The following is a 24,727-nucleotide window of genomic DNA, read 5'->3' as shown; positions in this document are numbered from 1 at the left end:
GGCAGACCTGGAAACCTATCTTGTCTGACCATGTGCTTCCACACTATGGGCTTTGGAATATGCAACCTTCTGATCACATGTGTCTCACACCTGAGCTCTTGCTCAGGTGCAGCAAAGACACACTGAGGTTCAGGTGGGAACATGGTCTCAGGCATTCTCAGTCTTCTGACTCGTAGGCCGGGTGGATGGGCCAGCTGAGTGCCACCTGGAGGTAAGGTCTTACCCTGACTGACATGCCTTGTACCAATGCCACACAGCAGATAAATGAATCTTGCTCCCAAGACACTATTTAGCATGCCATGGTAGTCATTCAGTAAATGTCAGTTTCACTCCTCATCTCCAAATCCAACTGGATTCCTGCAGGTGACTTGCAGCCCCTACCGCTGGCTTCTCCTCTTTCACTTGCCCAAACTAAGAATGGAAGGAGGAAAGAGGTCCCCGCTGTTTGCTGGGGAGGACGATGTTGAAACTATGGCCTAACTGAGGTTTGGAAATCATCGGAAGAGTAAACGATCCGCCATCCCTCCCGTCTCCACTGCAGCTTTTGTCTTCTCTGACATATTCTCAGCATTTGTCTGTAACTAACAGATGGGAGGGAACATGGACACAGAGGCCCAACGTGTGGTGCTCAGAAGTCTGAGCAGGCTGGCGATTCAGCTGACTAGGGCTCCCCACGCAGGAGCCCTGGCAGAAGGGACAGGCAGGCAGCAGATTCCTTTGGCGCAGACATCCAAGAGGAGAACAACCACAGGCCACCACAGTCCTGGGCTAGAGATCTGGGGGCTGGGTGTGCTGGACTGGGCAGGGCAGAGTGTGGTCAGGGTAGCCCTGCGCAATGCCCCCACCCCAGGAATACATGAAGATAGCTGGAGGTGGGGCCCTGACCTCGGGCTGTGCCCACTCTCAGTGTCTGTTGCACGTCAGCCCAGCATCCTCGGCATGTCCACAGTTTGTCACCCCCCACTTGGAGAAGCTGCAGTGGAAGATGGTGTCCTCTGTGCCCTTGCAGGCAACGTCATCCATCCAGATCTTCCCTGTGCCTGTGGAGACAGGTCAACATAGTTTCTTAGCAGACATGCAGGAGGGTAGGAAGGAGAAGATGGAGCTGACCCTATCTGCCCTTTACCAGGCTGGCCCTGGCTCGGCAGGCACTTTTCATGTCTGGTGACTTCCTCCTGCCCTCTGCACCCCACCGAGATCTCCCACTTATTCATTAGGCTCAGTTTCCTGAGGGCAGAATCACAGTAATTGATGGTGATATTGGTGGGGTTTATGAGTATCTTCTCTGTCTCAGTCCTCACCATAGTGCCATGAGGCAGGTAGTAATAGACCCATTTTATAGATGGGAAACCTGAGGTTCAAAGAGTGATTGGTGCAAGATCCCTCAGCTTGTTAGTGGTAGAGTCTGAATTCAAACCTCCCAGGCCCATACTTTATAAGAAACAGCACACAGCTTTTGGGCATGACAGCTTGCAGCCTTTGCTGATGAGAGTCAGGCAGGGCTGAATCAGAGGGACAATGTCAGACAGATCCTGGGTTGCCCTAGTGCCCCAGAGCCAAGTGCATCAGTACCAACATTATTTCTGATCTTCTGAGGTTCCCATTCTATGAGCCCAAAATAATGGTTAGGGAATGGCAAGGGATCCCAGAATTTAACATTAGAGCCAGCGGTATATTTAAGGATATGCAGGAGCATTCCTAAACCCTAAGTAATTAGGTCAGTTTCCACATAAAATGTCCCTAAGACAATTTATTTGACAGTTTTACCTGCAGCCAGCCTGCTCACCCAGCTGTCAAGGGGACCAAGCTACTGGTCTGCAGGTGCCCATGCAGGATGCCCTAGGGCTTTAGCTGGCTCTCCCAGCTCTATACCTGAGTCCTGAAAGTCATAAACTTGGCACTGAGGTCCCTCAGTGAACACCAGGGAAATAGGGCAGCTGAGCAAGCCTCTGTGAGTGAGTGGAGAGGGCTTGTCTAGGGTCAGAAGGGGCGGTGGAGAGAGAGAGAGCTGAGCAGAAGTCACCTGGGGCTCCCACCGACAAACCGGTGGGACCACCACCCATGGTTCCAGTGGGCTGTCTGGGCTGATGGCTGTGCCCGGCCCCAGTTGGCAAGAGCCCATTTGGGAGCCCTCTGGAAGAGTGGCTGAGGTCCAGGGCTCCCACGAATCAGTCAGTGGCTCAGAGCCTCGCTCCTCAAAGTGAGGTCCTAGACCCACAGCACCAGCCTCACCAGAAGCCTGTTAGAAACGCAGACCTCGGGTCTGCCCAGGCCGCACTGAACCAGAATCTGCATTTTAATGAAGCAGCTATGCCTTGCAGCGTGGGAAGCCCTGGGAGAGACACAGGAGCAGGGCTTTGCAATGAGATAGGCCTCAATTCGAGCCTCAGCGCCATCTGGAGTGACAATTTCAGCGTTCAAACTGGGAGGGGATTCCCTGGCTGTGGGACTTTCAGTAGTAAAAGTGGGTAAATTCTAGGTAAACTGGAATGGCTGGTCACCCCAGTAAACTCACCTCTTAGCTCTCTGACCTGGCATCAAAAAGCACGGGTTACAGGTCGTAGGCTGGGTTCCAACATTACTGGCTGCATCACCCCGAGCAAGTCAATGAGTCCCTGTGTTGGAAAGGGCTTTGCCATCTACCAGAGCCTCCGAGCTCCCAGCCCGGAGGAGCAGTACCATACCTCATCTCTCCACAGCCCCTCCCTGGCCCATCTCCTGCAGCCGGACAGTCTCTCTCTCTTTTTTTTTTTTTTTAGTGGATTGTCAAGATGGACTATTAAAGGCTTAAACTCCATCATTCACTCTTGAACAGTGAAATCCGTTCACAGAGAATGTCAAGGGAACACCTAAACGATTTCACTGCCACCCAAATCTACTGCATAAACTAAGTGGTTTAGGCCTATTTTTGTTACGTGGAGATTTTCAGCATCTGTTGTCACAGGATCGTCACACAGTGAATCCAGGGACGGAGCAGGGAGGAGAGGCCCCCTTCCGCCACCCTCTTGGATGTGTCCCTTGTCCAGAACCTCTTCCTGGCCTATAGAGCTGTGGCTCTTACACAATAAGCCCTTTGAGGCTGAGTAATAACTCGCAGATTAAACGTCTCCTGGAAAACACATCGGTTTACAAATGACCCAGGAAAAGGCAGCAGGCCCAAGAGCTCTGTGGGATTAGTCACACCCAAAGCAAATGAAGAAGCAATAAGAACAGGCCCAAGGTCACCCAGCCCAAGGCACACACAGGATCTCCAAACTCCAAACTCCAGCTGGTGTTTAGCCAGGGAGTTCTGGCTAATGTCCAGTCATAAACAGACCAATAAAATGGGAATAGGGTCACTAAATGAGCAGCACTGAGTATCTACAGTTGCAACAGTCTGGAGCATCATCGAAGGGGTCATTAACCAGAAAACCATCTCTGCACCTCACACCATGCACCAGAGACTGGAACCCTATCAGCTCCAGGTACCCATTGTGGTTTATCTTTAGAACTGACCTATGGCTACTCAGAGTGTGGGCCGAGAACCAAGGTGACAATGGCATCTGGGAGCTTGGTGGAAATTCAGAGCCTGCACTGTAGCAAGACCCCAAGAGAGTCACCAGCACATGGAGTCCAAGAGCCAAGTTCTAGGTTAGGTCTGTCTGCGCTTCCACACTGGTTAGCTCCGTCGAGTCACACAACAAAGCCCTAGCAGGTAAGCAGGGTTGGTACCATGCTCCCCGTTTTACAGATGGGCATAATGAAGCCTGTGGGACCGTCTTATCCTGAGGAGGCGAGATGGGCAAGAGCACAGGTTGTCCGAAACTTACAGCGCCAGGGCCTGTTTGAAGGCAGGGCTGCTTGGATGAGTGAGTGGGGATTTTATTTTAGCCTTATCATTCATTTATTTGACAAATAATTGAGGGCCTACTGTGTGCTCAGTACTATTCTGGGTGTTTAGAATACATGGATGAGCAAAAGAAGGCAAAACAACCAGAACAAAAAAATCTCTGCCTCAAGGAGCTGATGTCTGAGTTCGTATGTGTCTATTTAGAGTAATGTTAATAATGGAATAAATCACACTGAATCCTGCAAGCTTCCATCTGAGCTTCACACAGAGGTTGGCAGGACAGCTATTCAACAGCCATTTAAGAAAGAGGAAAACTGAGGACCCAGAAATTTTAAGTGAATTGTCCATGGTCCCAAAACTATTAAGAAGAGACCATGACTCAGGCCTATGGCCCAATCAGTTTAGTCCTTGCTCCTTATATAACCACAGCCCACAGCACAAACCACCAAGCCAGGGGGTGGCAAAACTGGGGGCCAGATTTTGTAAATAAAGTTTTATTGGAACACAGGGCCACCTATTTGATTTTGTATTATCTACAGTTGCTTTCATGCTACAACTGCAGAACTGAGTTGTGACAGAGACCACCTGGCCCACAAAACTGAAATGATTTGCTGTCCTGCCCTTTACAGAGAATATTGGCTGTGCTTTGCACTAAGCCATCTCTCAGTATTTGAATCTTACCTCAGAAAAAAGGGCAAAAAAGGGTAAAAACAATCTAATGAGCAAACACTCCCAATTCCATCCATCCATTTCCTCCTACAAATCTGTCTGATTTGCACTGGTCCCGGCCTCCTCTCCTGGTCGTCTGTCTCACAGGGAGGTCTCCCTGCTGGTCCGAGGCTACTCCCAGCTGCACTGGCTCCCCCCTCCCCTGTCCTCCCAGACCACACCCAGAACTCACCGTGCTACCATCTTCTCCAAGGCCCCTTGGGCCAATTTAAAATTTAAAGCATCTTCAAGGATCTCCCATTTGGGTCTTCCTTGCTTTTCCCCAGGGAAACAGGTAATTTGATTACTAAGCCATGCCCAGGAAAAACTCTTTGGTGCCAGACCACTGAGAGAACTGCCAGGGACTGGGGACATCTTACTGGGGAGGGCTCAGGTCAGGCAAGCACTAGATTCCTTCCTTCCTTCTTCATTCCCTCCCTCCGTCTCCCTCCCTCCTTCCCTCCTGCATTTATCCAGTATCTATTACATTATTACATCCCAGGCACAGTTCTGGGTTTTGGAACTATAAAGGCAAATCCCTCAAGATGTTCACATACACTGAAGATCCTAGATTGGGAGGTCATGAGAGGTGCTATGACAAAGATATAAAAATGGCACAGGATAGAGGTATTTACATCATGGGGGTCGGGGGGTGGAAGGAGCCAGAGAAGCTTCCCTCAGGAGACGACAATTGAGCTGACATAAAAGCTGAGCAGGAAGGAGGGAAAGGCCTTCCAGACAGGAGGAGCAGCACGTAGGAGACACAGCAGCATGACGGGCATCGCACATGCTCTGAGAACCACTGAAGGTGAACAGCACGACTGGGTGGGGGACAGGAGGCAGAGACAGGAGGCCCTGGGTGCTAAGCTGAGGAAATCATACGCGAGCCTGAGAGCAACGACCCACTGAGGACAGGCAGGGAGGGACAAGAGCAGGCGCTCATCTTGGGAAGACCCCTGGCAGCCACAGGGAGGAAGGCCCCAGGAGCTGGCCTGCAGGGGTGCGGCAGCCGTGGGGAAGTCGCTCCCAGAAGACTGCAGCTACTGCCATGTCCTCTCCCACTGACGCCCACCTGCACCCAACACACAGCATATAACACGTACCATGCCAACTGCTCGACATGTGTAATCTCCTGTAACGTTTGCAATGTCCCTTACAAAGTGGAGGAACTACAGCTCACAGAGGTGAAGAAATCTGCTCAAGGTCACCAGCCAGTAAGTGGCAGATGTGGGATTCCAGCATGGGTGGCTTGACCCCAGAGCCTGAGCTCCCAGGGTGAGGTAGTGGGCATGGGTTCAAGAGACACCAGAGAGGCAGACACTGGTGGGATCTGCAGGACTTGGGGACCAACCAGATAAGGGGATGGGGTGGGTAACAGGGAGGAGGTGCCACGGGATTCTGGTGTGGATGGGGTCTGACTGAGCTGGGTGTGCAGTGGACCAAGGTGGGGAGGTAGAGGACTCGGTGGGAAGGAAATGTGTGCAGGGCAGGCCAGCAGGGGAGCTTAGAGGGTCCTGGTGAGGGTGGGGGAAGGACAGCCGCGGTCCCAGCTGGCAGGAGAGGAGCACATCAGTGGGGCTGATGAAAACAGAGACCACAAGGGGCCAAGGGCCTGGGGGCTCCGTGAGGCTGAAGTGGGGTGAACTGGGAGTAAATCAGGGCACCAGTGGGTGGGAGGTTGTGGAGAGACCTTTTCCTTGGCCCTGTCCCCCTGCCTCACCGCTGCCACCAAACCACTGAGAATCCCCTCCAGACCAAACAGGCTGCAGCCGGGAGTGGGCATGCTCAGCTCTGTGCCCTGGCCCAGGAGGTGCCTGGAGGCTGCTTGTGGAAAGAGGAGGTGGCGGGAGGGTGGCCTGGGCTAGCAGAAGGGGCACCAGATGTGCCTCGGCTGTGTCAGGCCCTGCCTGCCCGGGCCTCGGCTTCCCTCCATGCACCCAGGAGTGACACCTGGCTTGCCCACCTGTAACGGTCCTGACTAGCACATGGATCAGTCATCAGACCACGATGGGGACATAGTGCACATCTGAGACATCTCTGGAAGCAAGTCCAGCACCCACTGACTGCTCTGAAGAAGCAAGCGGCAAGATGAGAGCTTCCCGACATGTATCCTGCCCCCTGAGAGTTGGGGGAGGCCAGTGGCCACCAATCCACAGCACCACTGGCCCACGGGGCTCGGGCTGGGCCACCTTTTCAACAGCTGCCCATGACCTTCAAACTACCTATCTTGGCTTCTTGAAAAGAGCTTATGATTTTTTTTCTAAAACGGTTTTGCTTGGACTCCTTTCATTTTGGGCTCCCACAAGGACTGCTCCTCTTCTTCCTCTTGTAAGCGGTTGCGGTGGTTTTTCTGGAAGAAAACAAGCTGGAATCCAGCCCAGAGCTTCAGGTGGGAGGAAATGGCTCTGTCCCGGGGGGCTGCCCTACGTGGTACTGGCCGCCTTTGAACTCCCTGCATCTGGCTTTTAAGAAGAGGGGCCGGGATGTGTGGGAGTCCACTGGCCACTCCCTGCCAGCTGTCCCAGAAGACATCACCAAGAGTCACTTTCCGCCAATGAGACTGGGGAATAAGAGATTCTGAGCAAGAACTGTACAGCCTGTGCTGGGAATGCAGAGGGACATGGCTATGAGGAGGGGGTCTCATGGCCAGTCTGGATGGGACCTGGCTCCATTCTGGGTCCCTGTAGCCATTTAGCACAGGGGGTTGGACAGCTGTGGCAAGACAGCAGGCACACCGGCTCCACCCCAGGAGGAAAGGAGCTCCCGCCGAGGGCAGCTGTGTCCACAGGTCACCAGGGGGACCTGGCAACAGAGCGTGAGAGCATCAGCCCAAATCCTTACCCCATCTGCCAGCACACAGGTCCTCTGGACAGGTGACAGCAGCACCTTAAAACCCTAGGGACCAGGCTGGAAGGCATATCCCAGAGTCTGCAAGGCCCCAAAGTTACAGACAAGACACCAAGACCCCAGGCAGAGAGGGGACAGGCCCAAGACCCCATGGCCAAGGGGCAGATCACTATTATGTAAGTCTGGGGAATACCAGGTTTATGAATGTGGGGCCGTTGTTTTAGTTTGGGGTCAACATAGTTTTCTCCATGTCCAAGGTCGGATGGAGGAGAAGGCACATGAGTGTGAATTTGTGTATTTGAGTGTGAGAGTGTGTGTGGTAGCGTGGGGTGTGTGTGGGTTCAGCACATGTCATTTGGTGGGTGTGGAATACGTGCTCCCTGCATCTGGGTACAGATCTTCGTATCAGTTTGGGTGGTGGCTGCAATAGACTGAATGTGTTCCCCCAAAATTCATATATTGAAAACCTAATCCCATAACACTAAGGGCAAGGGTTCAGATCCCTATACTGGCCAGCCACCAAAAAAAAAAAAAAAAAAGAAAGAAAGAAAAGAAAAGAAAAAGAAAAAAAACCCCACCTAATCCCCAATGTGATGGTGTTAGGACGTGGGGCCTCTGGGAGGTGATTGGGCCATGAGGGTGGAGCCCTCATGAATGGAATTAGTGCTCTTATGAGAGCCCCAGAGAGCTCCCTGGCCCCTTCTGCCATGTGCAACACACAAGCACTGTCTATAACCAGGAAGAGGCCCTCACCAGATACAGAATCTGCCGGCATCTTGATCTTGGGCTTCCAGACTCCAGAACTGTGAGCAATAAATTTTTGTTGCTTATAGACCACCCAGTCTAAGGCATTTTGTTATAACAGCCCAAATGGACATAGACAGTGGCCATAGTAAGCATGCCAAGGTATACAGAGTGTTATGGGCTGCATTTGTCCCTCCAAAGTTCATAAGTTGAAGCCTGACCCCCAGTACCTCAGAATGTGACTGTATTTGGAGATGGGGCCTGAAAAGAGGTGGCTGAGGTAAAGTGAGTTCATGTGGGTGGATACTAATTCTATCTGGTGTCCTTATAAGAAGAGGAAGAGACATCAGGAACCTGCACCTGCAAATACAGAGGGACGACCCTGTGAGGACGCGGGGAGAATATGCCATCTACAAGCCTCAGAGGACGGCCTCAGAAAGAACCAACCCTGCCTGTCCTTAATCTTGGACTTCCAGCCTCCAGAACCCTGAGAAATAAACGTGTGTGGTTTGAGGCACCCAGCCTGTGGTTTCTGTTACATCAGCCCCAGCTGACTCATACAGAGAGCTAGCTGGAGAGACAGACCCAGGGGTAAATGGAGACTGGAGCTGGGAGGGACAGACGGTTCAAACCCGCCCGCCACCTGAGAGGAGTCTGCGCACCTCCCTCAAGTCTCTTGTGCCACCTGTGGGAAGGGGGATGTGTGTGCACACATCAAAAGGAAAGCAGACGAACGGCAATGGCTTGTGAAATCTTGTCACACAAGGACAAGATGAATTATCTGGAGATATTCATCTGGAGAAGAGAAGACTCGGAGAGGCAGAGACAGCCGGCAGCGTGGTTAAGAGTACAGACTCTCCCCAGCCTCTGCTTGCGTCTGCCATTTGCTAGCTGTGTGACATTGGGTAAGTTACCCCACCTCTCTGAGGTTCTGTTTTCTCCTTTGGAAAAGGGGGATGATATCTGCACATATATCACAGTGAGTGTTGTCAAGATTAAATGAGTGAATATTTGTAACGTAGCCTGGCACACAGGGAGCTATATAAATGTGAAATTATAATAAAAAGAGGAGAGAGATAGGAGAGCAAGTTACAATCATCTGGGGAGCTGTTCAGTGGGAGAGGGGCTAGGTTTGTGCCTGAGACACAGGACTGAGAGTGAGGGCCAGCAGGGGAAACTGACGAAGACATGATTTAGATTCAGAGAAAGAAAGAACTTCTAACAATCAGATCTGTCTGAAGATGACAGGCTTACTTGGGGGACAGTGAGTTCCTACTGCAGGAAGAATCCAGGGAGAGGCCAGTGACACTTGGCAGAATGGCAGTCAAGTGACACGGGCTTTGGAGAGGAGACCTGTCCTAGCTTCCACGGGCCCTCTCCCCCATCCTTTGCCTTACCTTGGCCAAAGCGAGCTGTCCGGTACACCTCCTCAGCGCTGCGGAAGCCCAGCATGCGGCACACCACATCCCCGTCCTTCTTGTCCCAGCCGTCATCGCACACGGTGCCCCAGTGCCGGTCATGAAACACCTCCACGCGGCCCTCGTGCGGCCCCGAGCCGTTCACCAGCCGGATCATCACAGCCTCCTTGCCACCTGCCGGGAGCAGCCAACTGTCACTACCAGCTCTGGACACTCTGGGGACCACCCAGGCACCCCTCTACCCCAGCAGGAGGGAAGAGAGGGATGGGGCCATGGCCATGCCAAGACCTCAGCCCCAGAAGTCACGCCATGTCACCTCTGCCCTTTGCCAGCCTCCTTCTCCTCACCTTTTGTTTTTTTAACAGCCATTTTAAGGTCATTTTAAGGTCACAGCAAAATGATCGGACGGTACAGAGACTTCCCATATACACCCCCTGTCCCCACACACGCACAGCCTCCCCACTGTCAATATCCCCCTCCAGAGTGGTGCATTTGGTACAGTCCGTGAACCTGCACTGACACGTCATTATCACCCATGTCCACAGTTCACATCAGGGTTCAGTCTCGTAGTTACACAATCTATGGGTTTGGACAAACACACAGTGACATGTATCCACCAATGACAGCATCATACAGAACACCTGTTCATCCCTCTCTCCCCCTAACCCTGGCAACCACTGATCTTTTCACTGACTCCATAGTTTTGCCTTTTCCAGAACATCATATAGATGGAACCATATGGTACGCAGCCTTTCACACTGGCTCTTTCACTTAGTAGTATGCATTTATGTTTCCTCTGGGTCTTTCCATAGCTTGGTTTTTAGCACTGAGTAATAGTCTGTAGTTGGATGTATACCCACCGAAGGATGTTTTGGTTGCCTCCAAGTTTTGGCAATGATGACGACAGCTGCAGGTTTTTGTATGGGTGCAAGTTCTCAGCTCCTTTGGGTAAATATCAGGGTGCGTGATTGCTGGATTCCTCCCCACCATTTGTGACCTGGTGACCAGCAGCCAGGCCTGACAGGAAGGAGGGTATAGGAGGAACAGAGGAAACTGAGGGATGGTTGGGGCACTGTGGCAGGTGGCCTTGCTGTGTGGCTCAGTAAGTGGAGAGGTGCCTGGGAGGCGTCTCAGCCCTGCAGTCATCATTCAGCTCTACTGTCCCATGAGGCTGTGAGCGCGAAAGTGCTTGAAGCCAGACAGACCCAGCTGTGGACTGTGGCTCTGCCACTCACTGTCTGAGAGAGACGGTGGTCCATCAGATCTATAATGCGCCTGTGGTGAGGCACATCGCTGCCTTATATGCCACTGAGAAGGAAAGAACGGCTAGTTAGGTGGCAAACTATGTCAACTGCTGGATGCTTCCTGATTTCACAGATGTTAAGATGTGTGTCACAGAATCAATGAAATGTGGCGATAGATGTAAAGAGCTTAGAACAGCAGCTGGCACATAGTAGGCTCTTCCCACCTAAACGAACTTGAGGAAATTTCATAGCCTCTCTGACGGGGGGGACAACAGTCACAGGACTGCTGTGCAGATGAAATGATGCACACAAAGCTCCGAGCACTGTGCCCGGCACATAGTAGGCACTAGGTAAATGAGAGTTTGCTCCTTTTTCTAGTGGCTGATGCCCTGTGGCCTTCACCTCTAAATGCATCCAGCATGGTGCCTGGCTGGAGGAAATGCACAGTCAGTCCTTGCTGAGCAGATGCATGAGTAAGGACTCATCCTTGTGCATGACAAAGCATCATCTTAGTTCTCCAAAGGGACGTTCTGGAGACTCAACAAACATGGGGGCAAACAAAAGGAGCCTTCAGATCATCACAAAGCCAGGGTTTGGCTGGGGAGTCATAAGTGTCAGGGTGATACCACGGTAGAGCCAGTGTTGGGATCACAGCTGGGGTCTCCTGATGTGTCTTTTCATCATCCCATCTGCCCCACCATTCATGGGGGGCTATACCATCTCATGGGGGCCTTCAAAGGGAAGCCTCAGCGTGAGGTCAGTCGGTAGAGCGAGCAGCGACAGGAGGGTGCTGTGGGTCCCAGGGCAGGTCAGGCAGAGTTCAGGGTGTCAGATCAAAACAACAGGAAGAGGCCGGAGTGAGTGGGGAGTCAAAGCTGGTGTTCAGAGGTTCCCTGACTTAGCCTCTCTCTCTGGCCAGCCTGAGCTTGGCTCTCGGTGACTGAGAGTCAGTTAGAGAGCTGTGGGTACATCCACGGGCAAAGCCCTGCCCTCGTGGAGTGACATGCTAGTTGGGGACACTACCAGCAAAGCGCTGGATCTACCTTAGCAGTAAACAAATACAAGCAGGACTATGGCCAAGTAGTGGTGACAGTACAGATGGGAGGAGAAGCACGGGGACGGGTGGGAGCGAGGTGAGCCCCTCTGGCACGGGAGACAAGGAGGGCCTTGGGTGGAGACCGAGTGAGCTGAGGAAGGACACGGACTCTGCCAGCTCAAGAAAAACCAACCCTCTGTACTCCAGCCTAAGCTTTTCTCATTCTCTAGGTCTCAGCTTAGATGTCCCTTCTCCCGAGAAGCCTCCTCTGATCCCACACCTGGCTGGGGCCCCTTCTATGGACTGACTTACTGCTTCGTATCATAATTACTCTCTCGGGACACTGTGAGCATTCTGAGGACCATGTGGTCTGAGACAGGGCCTGGTACATGGAGATGCCCAAATCTGTGCAAAATGAAGCCCTGCACGAGTGAGTGGATGCGTCTGATAATGTAGACCTGGGTGGGCAGGTGCCATATGGTGGACACAGCCCCCCAGAGTTCAGGGCTTGGTGGGAGCCTGAATGAAGAAGCCGCCATCAGGGTGTCCCATGGCTCCACCGTCCTCTTCACACATCTCAGCCCATTCTAGTCATGCTCTTGCTGGCTTCTTGTTGTGAGATGGTTCTGGACCCAGAGCTCAGGCTATTGGTACAATGACTGTACATTCCAGATGTGCCTGTCATAGGACTATGGTGGGTGTTAAAGAAGTCTGGACAATGTCATTTGGACACTGAAATATTGAAATTTCCAGGAGGTTCCAAGGTATGTGGAACTGTCCAAAACAAGACGAGTGAAAAATTGAAAGTATAAGGTAACCATAATTATGGGACCCACAGCATCAATGTCAAGGATGTCTCTAGTTCTTGGCTTATATTCCCCATGCTACAAGCAAAGTCATAGCTCCCAGGACTCCCCATGGCCCCTAGTGGGGTACCCCCACCCCCACTACAACCACAGTGATCTCAAGGACTGAAAAGAGAAAAAGTGCCCATGAGGTGATTAAAAAAAAACTAGACAGCACCTTGATGAGGCTGGACCCCACCCAGACCTCAACGTTGGTTCATCAAACACCAGAGCCTGTTCCTCATCCCTTGTCCCCAGAGCCTCCAAAGTCAGCTTGCCCCCATGTGGAGGACCACCTGCCCACGGGATCGACCTATGCTGCAGGCCCCAGAAGGGTCAAAAGGATTCTGAAGCTGCATCACCTCCCCTGGACCCATCCAAACCAGACATCTGTTCCAGCTCTGTCTTGTGGAATTTGGCCCTAAACTGTTTTTTTGCATCCTTTTCCAGCTAACAAAATCAGCTCTGTCGACATCTCCCTGGGACACTCCAGGCTGAGTGAGGTCTCACCTGCATCAGATGCAGACTTCCCCGTTCAGGGACTCAGACAGTCCAAGGGGCTGTTCCACCAACAGTGTCTCTGGTCCCCTTTGTTCTCAAGGCTGCCAGGCAGGTGGACAGGCACCTTTCCCAGGCCTGAACAATAATGCCACCTCCTGCAACGCGCTTGGGGAATCACCAAACATGCTGCAAAAGTGACCCCCCTCCAGCCCAAGAAGGGCCTCATGACTTGTTAAGAGGTTTGGGTTTCTGCGGGCAGAGGTTTTGAACTCTGCAGTTTTCTAGCATTTTCCACCCCAGGGCAAAGGTTTCCCACTAAGCAACCAACCACGACTGGGAAATGCTGTCACTGAACAGACGCATCAGCTCCACCTAATCAGACACAGTGCCTGAGTGGTGGCCACACCTGGTTTGTGACCCCCCCATCCCCCCAACCAGAACGCTTCTTGTTACTCCAGGGAGTGTCCTCAGACGCCCAGAGTGATCCTTGCAGGGCATGTGGGGCGCAGGGGTCAGGGAGATGCCTCTCTTTGCATGTGACAGCAGAGAGAAACAGAGAGCCAGATTCCTGCTTGTGTAAAGCCGGCCAGTCCCAGGACGGCAGTGAGGGGCGCAGTGCGAGGCGAGGGCAAGCTGCTCGTCCACGACGGGCGAGGGGACCCCACACTCTGGGGCTGCAGTCACATCCTTAATAACTGCCCTGCATTGACCCAGAGGCCCCTCCCCCTCTTCTTTGCATCCAGAGCCCTGGAAAGTCCTTCCTTCCCTGCCCGCCCCCCCGCTGCTTGCTCCCCCAGGCCTATCTGATTTGTAGTTACAGGTGAGTGCCTGGGGTGAGGAGGACATCACACTGTTCCTCTTGTTCTGGGTCCTGAGCCCAGACTGGGGTCTACCTGTCCACATGCCCACAGTTTGCAAGTGGAGAGGAAGGGACTGGCCCCAAGGTCAGCTGCTACCCAGCTCTGCACAGGAGTGGCACCCCAGTGTTCCACCTCTCGGCTGGAAAACCCAGAATTGAGGGAACTGCCAAGTGGCTGTTCCTCCCCAAACACACGGAAGTCATGTGGAGATCTTTCCGACATAGCTTGTCCCAATCCCCAGCCCATCAAGCCCGGGGTAGAGCTTTTCCTTTGAATCTTCCCCCCTGCCCACAGCAGGGACATGCAGATGTCCACAGGACTGGTCTCTGCTCCTGTCTTCTCTGCTGCCCCAAGGTTGGGGACCATGCTGCCACCCTGACACCCTGTGGCAGAGGCTCTCCCCTTTTATACAGAGCAGCCAGCAGACAATGGTGCTCTCTATTCAAAGCCTAGACCCTAAGCATCACACTTGGCCTGGCTGTGCAACCCCAGGGGAGAAAACCGACGTGAGGGAGCCCAGGGCAGGAGACTGGCCCCTTCCAGCTGGGTGGCCTCCTCACTGTCCCCCAGATCAAAGGGCTCACTGAGTTACCCCCACAAGTCTTCTGGAGCATCATTGGTTCCACCTCCCTTGGGGCTTTCTGCCTCCCCGTTCCCCGACCTGCTTTGCTGAGCCCGCCCACCACCCTGCCGCTCCTGCCACCAACGCTGTGGCCCTCGGCCACCCTCCTGCAGCAGGCCCCAGTCGCATGGACCCTGACCTGGCTCCCTGTAAAGAGGGTATGGCTGGGGCATAGACGGGGTTGGTTCACGTAGAAGGAGGAGGCCCGGGCATGGACTGGGAGGCTTTGCGTTTTCTGAGGATATCGCTGGTGACAACTTCCGTGAGTTCAGGTGTGGGCTACAGATGTCCTATTACTTAGCGCACAGAGCTACTTCTAGGGAAGTGTGACACAGTCTTTGGGCTTTTCCCATCATCACGAGTCACAGAGAAGCAGGGAATCTGCCAGGTGGCGGACACTTGAGATAACACAGTCCAAGATCTTCACATGATACAGGAGGGAACAGAGGCCCAGAGAGGGGATGGCCTCCCCCACAGCATCCCATGGGTGAGAGGAGAGCTGGGCCTGAACTTGAGACGTGACCCTCAGAACAGCTCTCTGTCTATACCCTCCTTTCTCTCCCAGAGTCCTTCATTCTTCATGAGATCTCCGAGCAGGGTCCCCTAATCCGCTCCATGACTTTGCTGCAAGATGCCTTTTGATGGAGCAGTTGCCTGAAGAACAACTCCTTTAACCCTGGAACTGTACTGGCTTCTCCTGAGTCTCACGGAGGGCCAGGATGGCCGGACAGTCCTCATGAAGCACCCCCACTGCTGAGTGCGTTTGGGAAAGTGGACAGGCCGCTGCTTCCAGGGAGGCGAGAACAAACCAGCCCCAGCTTTTGAAGAGAGAGACCATATCCATTGAAAGCCTGGGTGATTCCACTTCCTGTGCACAGATTTGAGGACACTAAAGATACATAATCCGTATTAATTCTTGATTTTGTTTTTTGGGGGCTGGCTGGTAATGGGATCCAAACCATTGACCTTGGTATTGCAAGACTGCGCTCTAACCACTTAGATAACTGGCCAGCCCCTAATTCTTTACACATACCTTTAAGAACGCATTTCTTTTTTCAATGTCTCATTTATTTATCCCTCTAGATGCATGTCCAGAATCGCTACCACACTACGGGATTGCACTAAGTGCTAAGGATACGAGGACAGATAGTCTTTGCTCTTGAGTCGCTCAAGTGAACTAACAGCCTAACAAGGACAAGGCTGCAGAATGTCAGGGCTGGCAGGGAGCTCGGGGCCTCCTGAGGCCAAACCCCTCATTTAGAGGGGAGGGAACTGAGGTTGGGAGAGAGGAAGTCATCAGCTGTTCCTAGGCTGCCCGATGCCTCTCCTTCTAGCCACAGTCACTTCCAGCCCTGGCCGCTCTCAGTGCTAAGCCATGGTGCAAGAGAAGCTGGTTTGAGGTTAAGCCAGCGGGCCACGGGTGGAGGCAGGACCCTTCTTGGGAGGGCTCAGGAAGAGCTTTCAGGCTGTGAGGGTTGTGTGCACATATCCTGCTTGCTTTTGGACAGAGAGATCATATCTTACTCGTCCACAGCTGCTCAACACTTAACATCACACCTGACTGGACGGAAGTGCTACACGAGTGTTTGATGATTTGGTGACAGACGCATGACTCTGTTGGCACACACCATTGCAATCCCCTTCCGAATGTCTCACAGTTGATTCCTGTCCCTCCTGGTTCCAGTCTTAACCTTTGGTGCCTGGCTGTCCAGAATGGTGCTGTGCTCGTCCACATATGCCACCTGCTCGGGACGGAGAGGCAGAGTAACACTGTCCCAGCATGGAGCCTGTGCCCTTGCTGTGCATACCACGATCGGGGCCCTGGGCTGCATCTGTTGGCACGCCTTTCCGTAGATTCTTCTAGACTCCCATTGTTCACTGATCTCTACACATAGGTTGAGCCAGCTGTGGGACACAGAGGTCATAGGGAAAGCGAAAGTAAATGGTCAGGATCCCTCAGGTGTTTGGAATCTTGCTGGGCTTGACCTAGCCTGTTTGATGTAAATATAACTGCACACATGCGCCCAGGTGTTCCTTGGCTACTATCTGATGTAGATGCACATGGGCACCCAGGTGTTCCTGGGTTATTTGACTTGAGTATAAAAGATGAGTGGCTCTGATCCACAGTGCCCCCCACCCCCTGGATGACTCTGGGGGTGGGTGGGGGCACAAGGGGGCTGCTACTGCTGATGGAGGCTGTTGCTGCCAGGGCCCCTGGAGTGTCCCCGGAGGCCACCGCTGCTGCTGCCGGATCTGCTGCAGGTTGCTGTAAGCTGCTGCTGAGGAAGTTTAGGACTGAGCTCACATCAGAATAAAGCATGTCAACTCTGCCAATGACTCCGAGGATCTTTTCCCAATTACCTAGCTTGTGACCTGTATGTGAGGGGTCTGTGACCCAGTCTGTACAACGGGTTTGAAGGGTCTGAGCCCTAGCCTGACATAGGCCTATCACCCTGTCTCTTCTTTGCACACGACAGTGCTGCAGTGTAATCGCAGTGAGCACGGTGGCACCACGGGGGGCCTGAGAGCAGCGGGTGGAGCAGGAGCCCACAGCCCAGTTGAGGCTGCCACCAGCCATGCTCTCCTGTCCTCGGGGCACTCTCTGCCTCACTTCCTCACCTGTCACACTGGCTCCTGAGGGTTGCTGAGGCATCCCTGACAGAGGGTCTCCTTGGCTGAATTGCAGTCAGGCCCCCCTGAGTCCCCTTCTCAGCTACATCTCAACCTCGGCCTGTGACGACTTGAACACACATGAACGTACTTTCTCATGGCTCCAGGCCACATCCCTAGGATGACCCTAGTCCCTCTTAAACTGCCTGCCTGAGAAAAGTCCAGGCTGCCAAAAGAATTGGCTATTGGTTCCAGTGACATCTGAGGCTAGGGCCCTGTCCCCCAGCCTCTGGGAGGCCAGGAGCCTGATTCTGATCATCAGGGTTCCAAACCAGTTGGGTTTCACATGGGTCAACCCCACCTTCCTGCTTTTCGTAATTTTTCACTTCCCTGAGCCCCTGCTCACCCCCTCCTTAGTCCTTCATTCTCCTTTAAAACACCCGTCACCTCTGTACAAATCAAAGGTGAATCGGTTCACTCTGGACTCTTTCCCTACTGTGATAGATATTGCTGATTAAGATCTGTCTTGACACTAACCAGTGTCACCTTTGTCTTTGACATGGGGTGTGGCAGGACTGTAGCGTTAGACAAGCCGAGGTGTGGGCTGGGCACAGAGCCCGGGGGCTCTTCTCTACGTGCGGGAAAGGCCAATGACTGGTCTGTCTCGGAAGTTCTGTCCAAACTACAGTGACCAAGATCAGCAGGACCACCCGGACTCTCTGGGGAATCTGAGCTGGTGATATGGAGAGAGCGGAGCAGAAGCAGACAAGGAGAGGCAGGGACAGTGGCATTGACAAGCTGTGTGGGAGCTGAGACATCACAGAGAAGAGCTGCGCCCCCCAGTGTGGGGCCCCCAAGAAGGCCATGGGTCTTGCTTGGCCTCCTCATTCCAGGCTCTGCAAGGCCCGCCTGTCTTATGGGTCCTGGTCTTCCAAAGTCTTCCCAGGGGCTCTCACTGGGAGTCCCCATTACTTGAGGTGACCCAGATGAGTCTCTGGTAGCAAGGACCAGAAGAGCCCAAAGAGAGCCCCTGTGAATCGCACGCCCCCATCCGAGGGCTGATTAGCTACTTGCCTTCTTGGGCTCTGGGGTTCTAGGAAATTGGGGTGGAGTCAACATGGCTGTGGTGATTCCTGTGGAAAGGCAGTGCAGGAGGCTGGAAAGAGGCTGGTCTGGAGCAGGGTTGGAATTCTGGCTCCACCACTGGCCAGATATGACCTTTCAACACCTAACCTCTTCTTCAAATGGGTACAACGGTGGTGATTGAGATCAACAGCGCATGTCAAAGATGTGTATGTCATCAGCGCCCGCCAAACCCAGCAGTGTGTCAGCTCTGAGGAGTCTCCACACGTCGCTGAGGACAGCTTGGATACGAGTGGCCCGAGCAGGGATCGCATCCTTGAAAGCCTCTTTGCAGAGCAACCCTGCTGCGTAAGGAGTGGGAATGAGTGGGCTGATCCCTCCAACTGGACTAACCTCCTCTTCACTTCCTCATTTTCCCCAGGGCTCAGTTCCTGGCTCTATTGCATTTTAGGGGAGGGGAGACAAGGGTGTCCGGCAGAAGACCAGCTCCTGCTGTCAGCAACTTTCTGCACACCAATGCAAACTGGATGTGATGCGCCCAGCCAGACAGCTCTGGAACAGTCTAGGAATGCAGCGCTAGGGCCGGGGCCACTCTCAGGCTTCTAGCCCAGACCTTATAAGTCTTCTAACATGTGGGGATTCTCCTCTCAAACAAGCATTTCTTTGTTCTTTCTGCCTTGTAAATACATACATAGCAAAAGTGGGTTCCAGACAGAGCAGGCTGGGTCTTACCCTGATTCCCCTGGCTTTGAATCCTGGAGTCCAGGGCTGGTCAGATAGCTTAGCTGGTTAGAGAACAGCCTTATGACACCAAGGTCACAGATCTGGATTCCTGTACCAGCCAGCTGCCCCCCACCCCAAAAGATGAATCCTGGAGCCCCAAGAGCTGGAAGGGACCTTCAGTATTGGTTTAGAGCCCCTCCCCCACTTCAAACACAGGACTCCTCTCCTCTCTGCACCACCTGACAGCCGCTCGTCCTGCCTCTGGGAGTAGAAAGGAACTCGACAGTGTCTCTGGGGAATCCATTCCAGGATTTTAATGCTAGCATCTGGTTTCATTTACTGGGCACTGGCATCTCTGGACGTCTCCAGTGTTTTTTATCAGGTGATTCCCTACCTTATTTTACACTACATGCTCTGGGTTTCGTGGGTATAATCGGGGAGCGAGATATAGAACATCTTTCTCTTTCTCTCAGCACCACTGAGCAAGTGGCTTCATGACTCAGCCCTTCAGTGCATCTAGGAGGACAGCTTCATGGCCAAGAGCCACCATCTCTCAGATCTGGTTTCCAGGGCTGGGGTAGCCCCGATTCTACCCACGACGAGCAGAGCTTATTTACGCCTGGCTCAGAGCTGCCCCCAAACCCAACTGCAACAAAGCCAATTTCAGGGCACTGCCCAGGAGAGATTTCAAGTCAAGCCTGAAGAAATGGTGAAAAGAATTCTTGTCTGTTTGCTGAGTTCCTCCTACACGTCAGGCACTGTGCACAGTGCTTTATACATGCATTTTCTCACCCACTCTTCACGAAAGCTCCACAAGTGAGTTATCATGGCTCTCATCTAACAGAAGAGAAAACGAGCCCAGGAAAGTCGAGTAACTTGTTCAGGGTTACACAGCTGCTACATGGTAGAGTCAGAGAGCAGAGCAAAAAGCACAGAGCCGACTCTCAGGCTGAACACTTTAAACAAATACTCATATTTAAACAGCCTTCCCATTACACAGAGTGTTTTTCATTTATCTCACAACAGCATTATAGGGTCTGCAGTATTTACTCTCCTTGGGCTTAAGGGAATGACTCCGACTGAAAGCAGTGATTCTCAGCCCTGACTGCCTACAGGAATCACCTGGGGGGCTTTGAAAGACATCAGTGTGGGGGATATTTTTGAACAGTTTTTTTTTTTTTTTTGGCGGCTGGCCGGTATAGGGATCCGAACCCTTGACCGTGGTGTTATGCGCACCACGCTCTTCCAAGTGCACTAACCGGCCAGCCCTGCAGGTGACTTGATGCACAGCCAGGGCTAAGAAATACTATCTGAGAGGATGGATCCGGGAGTAGAACACACAACTCACCAGTGGTAGAGCCTTGTAAGTAAGAACATCACAGATGTCACCTCATCTGGGAAGGTTTCCCTGACCTGTGGCCACACTACATGCACCCACATATGAGAACAATTGCACTACTCTTCCCTCTGCCCTGCCTCCATGTACTCCCTGTCGTAAGCATCCCTGTAGTCCCCGCTTGTAAACAGAGACTTTCATTGCAGCACTCAGAAAAGTGTATTGAATAAATGATGGGGGAACAAATGGATGAATGGGACTCACAGCTCTCTGAGGGGCTCTAAGAATGGAGCTGATCACTCAGTACCCCAGAACCCACTTGGCTGTGCATCAGAAGGTCCATAAAGCCCAGGGAACTTTGCTCCTAAAGAAACACAGGAGGGAAAGCCCAACCTGAGCCTGGAATATTGCAGCCCCTTTATGTTTGTTTTTCCTGCCTTCCAGTTCCCCTGCCAAAGCAAAACAAGACTAGAGGGAAGAGGTTGTAAAGAACAGAAATAAACACACTGGGCTGGGAAAAAGAGGCTCTCATTCTCGGCAGCTGCAGAATAGAGCCCCGGGGATAATTAGGACCATCTGCCCATTAAGGAGTTGAACTTTTATTCTCTTGTAATGAAAGAGCCCCCCATGCCCCTAGCCGGCCTGCGGCACCGGGCTGGGGTGACACTTCTCAATGGGGAAATGCGATCCATATGGGAAGGACAGGAGCCATCCCAAAAGCAAGAGAAGGAATTTCTGGTCAGGCTCTCCTGGAGGGCATCATTTTCAAAATGTGGTCTAGCCTGTGGGCGGGCTTTATAAAATGTTCTTTCCTGATGGTAATCTGCTCTTAATATGGTCCTTTACAACTCTTCCAAGCACTTTCATTAGACAGTCTCCTGTGGTCTTGGCAGCCTTCCTCTAAGGTAGATAACGGTATCCCCATTTTACAGATGAGAAAGCTGAGACTCAGAGAAGGCAAGCAACTTTTTCTCAAGGTCATGTCATAAAGTGACCACACCTGGGCCTCCACAGTGCTGTGTCTCTGATTGGGGGTCACATGAGGTACTCAGGACTTTGCAGAGTAGAAGGAGCAAGAGACACATCTCCCGAGTTATCTCTGCACTAGTCACCTCGGCTTTCCCTTCAGCTGCTGACTCACCCCTTTGTCTGCCCAGCTCTGTTGCATATTCTTTGGAAACTGGGAGTTTGTCTTGGCTGATTTTGCTGTCCCTGGCTGCAAGGCTCCTAGTAGGTGTTTACTGAAAATGTGTCCCATCAAATAATAAATGAAGAGTTTTCTCTACCAAGCCCTGAACCAGGAGCTCAGCCCCATCACAGTGGGAGGGTGTTGCTAATGCCCAGAAGCTCTGCTCCGAGCTGGATTTGTAGGAATTTACTAAGTGGCCTGAATGGACAGATGAATCCCCATCCTTCCTTTTACTCCTGGATCTCTCAAAGGGCAGCAAGAGGTCAGAAAGTCAACAGGCATTTAGGACTAGAAAGATATGCTGAAGAGCCAGGAGAAAATCGGAGATGCTGAAGAAAGTTCCTTTTATCAGGCCTGTAGCCCTCCCGGCCGAATGCCCAGCGAGGAGGTGCTGACATTTAGAAGGCCTCCCTCTCAAAGGCATTATGGACCTGTTGCTTTTATCTCCAGGTCCCGTGCCCAGGACTAGTAGCCTTTCCTGGGAGGGCTCTCTTGTCCCCTCTGCCTATCTCAGTTTCCTATCTCTGTTCTGCTCCTCCTTTCTAGTTCCAGGTCTGGGACCCCTGTCTGGGGCCACTGTCTGGGATGCATCCGTGCCCTGCTATTGCAAATCCTCTACTGTAAATCCTCAAAGGCAGGTTTACCACTTTCTAACTCTGTGACCTCGGGCAAGGAATTTAACTCAGTGGTTTCCTGCTGTTAGATGGGATAATGAGACACACCTTAGAAAGTTACTCTGAACTACACATGAGCTCAGTCACGGGGGTGGTTGAGTCTCAATAGCATTGATCAGTATCATCGCTGAGGACCATGGTGGGGACTGAGATGCTGTGGCAAGTGACCTGGCCAGCCTCTGAGTCAGTGAGGAGCCAGATGCATGTCCCTCCCACCACAGAATCCACAAGGCCCCCGAGGAGGTCCCCAGGCTTTGCCTGTCTTCCATCTTGTCTTTCTTACATCTGAATTTGACAAACAGCCCCCTGTGGAAAGGGAGCATGGAGCCCAGCCCCATCTGCATGGCTGGCCCCAAGTACCCACCAAGAGTGTTTTCCACGTCAAAGGACAGGAGGGGACACGGAGCTGTGAAGTTATGGCAATGGTGGCCAGAGCTGATCCAGTTACGTCAAAAAGGCACTGTGGAGACCTCCCAGGCTGGACGTGTGGTGCCCACGTCGGGCTTCACCTCCCAGCACAATGGAAGAGACAGCGTCACGGGGATGGAGAACAGTTCCCAAGTTTGTTTGAAATATTTTCTAAATAAACAGTTAAACCATTGCTGGTTTTAATGTACGTCTGGACTTAGTTTCAACTTAAAACTTCCTTCAGATGAAACCCACATCAAAGACCCAAACTTCAGTTCTTCAGTGGTTTCAAGGCGTTGTTTTTGTAGAAAATTCTGCGCACACCTTCAGTCTGAGGTTTGTATTACTCAAGGTGTTTTCTTGTGGGGCAAATCCGGGAAACTGCTGCCTGTGTGCCAGGGACTGGGTCTGCCCGTCCCTGAGGGAGCTGCCTCCAGGCCTGTGCAGGGAGGGAGGGGACAGCCGTGTCAGCTGAATGTGCTGAAGAGAGAAGCCCAGATGGCACAGACCCCACGGGGCTGCTAATGCACCAAAAAAGAATAGCAATTTAGGGAGCAGTAAAACCAGAGCTATGGTCTGAATGGTTGTCTCCTCCAAAGCTCATGTTGGAAGTTAATCTCCAATATGGTATCTGAAAGGTGGGCCCTTTAAGAGGTGATTAGATCTCAAGGACTGTGCTTTCGTGAATGGATCAATCCATTCATGAATCAGTAGGTTAAAGGTTTAATGGGTTATCAAGGAGTAGGGTGGGGGCTTTATAAAGACAGCAAGTGAGAACATTAACATGCTCCCACTCAGCCCTCACCCTGTGATGCCCTGTGTCACCCCAGGACTCTGCAGAGTCCCCACCAAGAAGAAGGCCTTCACCAGATGCACCCCCTGGATCTTGGACCTCCCAGACTCCAAAGCTGTAAGAAACAAATTCTATTTCTTTGTAAATTACCCAGTTTCAGGGATTCTGTTATCAGCGAAAGAAAATGGATTGATTCAACTGATTACCTCGACTCACAAGCATGAAATACCCCACTGGAGTGATGGGTCACAGCAGCAAACCCTCTTAAGTACACTTCCACACCTGGCTTAACATAAACTCCAAACACTGGCTTGTTTATTTTCTTCCAACTAGTGGCTCTTCCCAGGACTTGGCCCTGGGATTCTGCTTTCACTTAGCATGTATTTAGAATACAAATATTAGTCATCCTGTTAATGACCTCTCACGTTTCCCAAGGGGGGCCTCATTTCCCCTTGCCTAAGCACATTCCCCTTGCCAGGGTGCATGCCAGCTCTTGTTCCTCTGGCCAGGGACACTGAAAATACCTTTTACAAGAAATGAATGTAATATAACTAGCTTAGTTGTTCTGACTCTCAGGCAGCCCCCTGCAACCCTCATTTTACCACATGGCTTCGTAAAGGGGCTTTAATTTTTTTTAGGTCCTCTTGAATCTATTCATACAAGGGTACCTCAAAAAGTTCATGGAAAAATAGAATTGAAAAATAATACAAATATTTCTATGAACTTTTTGAAGTACATTCGTATATGAAGCTATCCAACTAAACGCAACATGGATTAATCAGAATTAAACTGTTTTCTGCACACAGCAATGTAAAAGCTCTCCTGGAAGGGGTCACTGGAAGCTTTCGGGAAGAGTCGCTAGATTTGTTTTTGGAAGGCTTAAGATAGGATCTTGGCAAACCAGAACAGCCGGAAGGCCAGATCCCGTCCTCTGCACAGAACAGGGGGAACAGAAGAGAAAATTGTGGGCCTGGAGATGAGTGACTGGGTCTCAGGACCACACAGCCAGTTGGGTCAGCACAGGACTTGGATCTCAGGTTTGCTACTATGATATTGTAATATAATAAGAAATGTATATTTGGTCTTATTAAATAAAAGTTAGAGGAAGCCATTTTTTGGACCAAGTTCCTGTACTAGGCCCAGAAAGACCAGACTAAAAATCAAAATGAAGTCACCCCTGCTAAGTTCTTCTAAGTCACTTAGGTTATGATCTGACCTTCCCAGAAATCAGGAGAAAGAGATAACAGCCAATTTCCC

At 52.0% G+C, this 24,727-nt stretch overlaps 1 protein-coding gene across 1 annotated transcript in view; it reads right to left on the bottom strand.

Annotated features, from left to right (window-relative positions):
* Nucleotides 1-872: 872 nt before the first annotated feature.
* The window catches only part of SCARA5 (scavenger receptor class A member 5), a 106,552-nt gene continuing 82,697 nt past the window's right edge, over nucleotides 873-24,727 (bottom strand). Inside the window, exons 8-9 of the mRNA XM_063087085.1 lie at nucleotides 9,526-9,720; nucleotides 873-1,040 (exon numbers count right to left, since the gene is read on the bottom strand). Of these exons, the coding sequence (XP_062943155.1) occupies nucleotides 904-1,040; nucleotides 9,526-9,720 (332 nt within the window). The 3' untranslated portion in view covers nucleotides 873-903. The remainder of the gene's footprint in view (nucleotides 1,041-9,525; nucleotides 9,721-24,727) is intronic.

Source organism: Cynocephalus volans, chromosome 2 (genome assembly GCF_027409185.1).
Source record: "Cynocephalus volans isolate mCynVol1 chromosome 2, mCynVol1.pri, whole genome shotgun sequence".
Taxonomy (NCBI): Eukaryota; Metazoa; Chordata; class Mammalia; order Dermoptera; family Cynocephalidae; genus Cynocephalus; species Cynocephalus volans.
Note: the sequence above shows the minus strand (reverse complement) of the source record. Positions and strands in the feature narration are given on the sequence as shown.